Raw genomic sequence first — 3988 nt, forward strand, 5'->3', positions numbered from 1 at the left:
TTTCAACATTATTATCACTTTTTCTGACATTTTTGTTACTTTTTAATGTTGTTGGTGCTTTTTTAATGTTTTAATGTTGACATTTTGTGCGAGGGACCATTTTTTTGTGACAAAAAAAAGAAAAAATTAACTGAAAATGGGTCAAATTTGACCCAAGGACAACATGAGGGTTAAGTCACTTAAAAGCTGTAGTGCAATATTCCCAATTTTGATGTCTTTTTACTCTGATAGATGTGAATTCAACCAATACCTGTTATCTGATTAAGCATTCTTCATCACTGGTTTTGTTTTGAACAAGGAAGCTACTTAAGAAAAAAATCATGTAGTGCTGGACTCGGTGGAGACAAATGAGAATATTTGGCGAGTCCAATGGCCGAGTCCGAGACAAGTCCAAGTCCAAATACCAACGAAGTCCAAAACAAGTCCGGACTTGACTCAAGTACTACAGCCCAGAAGGTATCACTCTCACAAAATGTTTTTGCCAGTGGGAACTGGAACATAAATACCCCGCAAACATCATATCATCAATGTAATCAGAACTGAAAATTGTGTCCTCTACTCAATCACAGGTTGATTTAAGTTCACACAAAAAGTTGTAAAAAAAAAGATAAAAGGTTTAATTTGAGGCAGCGGTGGCCTAAAGGTTAGAGAAGGGGGGAGGGATGATTCACATCACTGAGGTGCCCTTGAGCAAGGCCCTTAAAACCTCAAAACCGCAGTGGAGCTGCTGAGTGGCCAGCAGACCAGACTGTGGTTGTACTGGGCAGAAGATCCTTGATCTATACAAACTGAACTGAAATGGTGTTTTATCGTAAATAACACAAATTAAATCTAAATTAATTAATAATTAATGCGGTACCTGTTTGCCTGTGGAGCGTTCGGTGTGGTTGATGGAGCTGCAGCCGGCGTGGCAGGGGGAGTAATACATCACCCCGTCTGCTCCACACACCGGGTTGTACAGCTCTCTGACACAACTGCAGCCTGCGTTACAGCCCACGGTCAGGCTCTCCTCTAAAGAAGAGCTGCAGACACGAGGTAAAGGACAGACAGACGTGAGATGGACAGAGGGAGGAAAAAAGGAGAAGAGAGACAGACACAAGCAGAGAGAGAATACCATGAGGAGAGAGGATGTCAGTCGGCATGAATATGCTTGATCGAGACTTCTCAGACTCAAACTATAAGCCTAAGCTACTACTGCACTAGGCCATATCGGCGACGATTGTGATTGGTTAAAAGAAATGCCAAGAGAGCACGTTTTCAGCCAATCCCAGGAATGCTGCTTGGACTCGCCACAGCGCTGTGGAGGAAGGTCTGGCAATGCAAGACTATTAATCTACCAGTCATAATATAAGGTAAAATTTAAAATTTAAATTTAAAATTTAAGGTAAAAAGTATAAAATTACATGACGTCTGGTGTCGAGTTCAGAGGACTTACACCAGGAGTAATACAGCTAAAACAAGATTATTTATTTCTGTCAATGATGAAAGATTTTCTGACCAATTGCTGTTCATGCAAAGCCTTATTAAATGTCCTGAATGCATCGCTTTTTATTCTCCTCATTGATAAAATGTATCATCCACAGGAATGCTTGCTAATATCAGTTCTTGCAGGGAAAGATATAAAATATGTATCATCCATGGCAATGCTTGCTAATATTTTGGCAGGTATTAAAAGAAAGAAATAAAAGATGTATGGACTAAATTTATCTATAAACCTGGAAATTAGGCAAGCAGTGGCAACAAAACAGCTGGGACAAATCACTGAAATATGCGGGTCTGCAAACTGACATTCATAGAAAGTTGGAAAAAACATTGAAGTTGACACAACATTAGAAAGGACTGTCATTAAATCTTTCCCCAAATATGATTGCATATTTTCCAAAACAAAAGATATCTGACAAAACCGATTAAGGCGCTAACAAAAACACCGCCCACCTGTTTCTAAGGCGCAGCTTGCCGGGCTTGTCATACAGGTCTTTGTACTGGTCCAGTTGGTGCTTCACCACCCCATCGTTCTGGTATGATGCCGTGACACCAGCCATGGGCACGTTGGGGCAGTGGATGAGAAAGATGAAGATGGCGAGCAGACTGACCATCGCACACACCATGCAGAAACGGATGATGCCACGACAGCGCAGGTTCAATCTCTTCACAATGTAGCCGCCCAGGAAGGTGCCGCCACCACCCGCTGGTACCACCATGTATCCTGGGAGGGGGTGAAGAGTCGCATAAAGAAAAAGTCAGGCTGTCGTTCTACTCTAAGGCCCTTATAAAAAACTAAAAAAGAACAATGGTAGGAAGTCTTGAAATTACCATATTTCCATGAAATATGCTCATGAGAATATATAATATATGTATATTTGTGCAGTGTTGTATGATTAGTTGCTCACCAAACCATGTCGCGGCCTCTGATGCACTGAGACTGAACTGTGACTCCAAGAACTTTGGGCCAAAGGTGGACACGCCAGCGATGAGCGTGGCCTCCGTAGCCCCGGCCAAGCACAGGAACAGGAAGGGGGGATTCTTCAAGAGGAGCAGCACAGACCTGGAGAGAGAAAGAGAGGAGAGAGTACGGGGCAACAGTGTGTGCAACCAACTGAATCCAATCTAGCGTCCTTTTTAATTAAACCAGGCTGCTCCAATCTCAACAGCCTGGAGACATTTCTAATACAGATTAACACTAAGATATATCCTCATGTTACATAACATGCAGTGTATCGCATTACTCTGTTTTTGTAATCTGCGTGCTACAACCTACTCTACTGCTGTCCTCTTCTTGGGGAAAAAGTGCTCTACCTTGGCATGTCTTTGACCGATTTGCCAAACTGAGGGTCCGAGGCTGTGGCTTGGCTTCCGTCCTTAAGCTGGTGAGCCTCAGACACCCGCATGGCCACGTACTCCTGAGAGCCTGCAGGAAGAGGTAGTGACAGAGGAAGAGAAAGTGAGTGACATGTGGAATTCACATACCAATTCCTACCTCTTAAGCTTCTTTACTGCCTCCCCAATGCAAGACAGTGTGAGAGTGTGTGTGTGTAATATATTGTTTTCATATTTGGCAGTTTAGGAGACACACACAGGCTGGTCATAAGAGGGCATCATTAGCTTGGGATGCCCAAAAAGAGGGTTAAACAGCCAGCAAAGTACCTTGCTCTGTCTGCTATCATAGGCAGCCACCATATATGGTGAAGCCCCTGTTACTTAAACCCATGACAACAGAGGTATATGCTTAATACCATGGAGACCTGCTGTGTGCCAATGGCCCATGATTGTGTATATGTATTTAACTGCATTTATAATATTCATGTCACTGTAAATTAGGTCTGGAAAAAATCCGTTTTTCCCTGCGATATATATTGCGATATGAAAAAAGAAGAAGTCATTTTTAAAAGATGACATAAATAGCTCTACTTAGGAATAATAAATCATCCTTGACTACCGAGGTGATCTACATAGATAAAAATTAAAAAGGATCTTTTCTAATGTGAACCATTTCACGGGCACTAGCAACAAACTGTGTATCCAAGAACAATTGAATCATTGTAAATTACGTTACATGATATAACCATTTTTTTAATACTATATTCTACATTGTGGATAATTAAGCTATATATCACATGCTGGAGTGTTAAAGATTAAAAGAAAAAATAACAACAACAACAACAACAGTGTCACAGCAAGAGTGTGTGAGTGTGTGAGTGAGTGAGACATATGACACATATAGCAATTGTAAGTTGATATGGATAAAAGCGTCGGCTAAAATGAAATGTAATGGAGTGTGTGTGTGTGTGTGTGTGTGTGTGTGTGTGTGTGTGTATGTGATGGTACCTGGTAGCTGTCGTGGGTAGCCCAGGATGGGGAAGGCTATCAGCAGAGCTGCTGCTCCTCCTGCTAGGAAGCCGATCCACCAAGCTCCAACCCACAGAGGGTTCTCTGGCGTCATCTCTGTCCTGTGACCGACCACACACACACACACACACACACACACACA

General features: G+C 42.2%; 1 protein-coding gene across 2 annotated transcripts in view; it reads right to left on the reverse strand.

Annotated features, from left to right (window-relative positions):
• slco4a1 (solute carrier organic anion transporter family, member 4A1) overlaps positions 1-3988 on the reverse strand; it is a 30243-nt gene that overhangs the window by 3338 nt on the left and 22917 nt on the right. For both annotated transcript variants that reach the window (XM_032521325.1, XM_032521323.1), the window contains exons 4-8: positions 3826-3947; positions 2797-2908; positions 2391-2545; positions 1936-2206; positions 860-1022 (exon numbers count right to left, since the gene is read on the reverse strand). In XM_032521325.1, coding sequence (XP_032377216.1) covers positions 860-1022; positions 1936-2206; positions 2391-2545; positions 2797-2908; positions 3826-3947 — 823 coding nt within the window. The remainder of the gene's footprint in view (positions 1-859; positions 1023-1935; positions 2207-2390; positions 2546-2796; positions 2909-3825; positions 3948-3988) is intronic.

This window comes from Etheostoma spectabile, chromosome 7, assembly GCF_008692095.1.
Source record: "Etheostoma spectabile isolate EspeVRDwgs_2016 chromosome 7, UIUC_Espe_1.0, whole genome shotgun sequence".
NCBI classification, from domain to species: domain Eukaryota; kingdom Metazoa; phylum Chordata; class Actinopteri; order Perciformes; family Percidae; genus Etheostoma; species Etheostoma spectabile.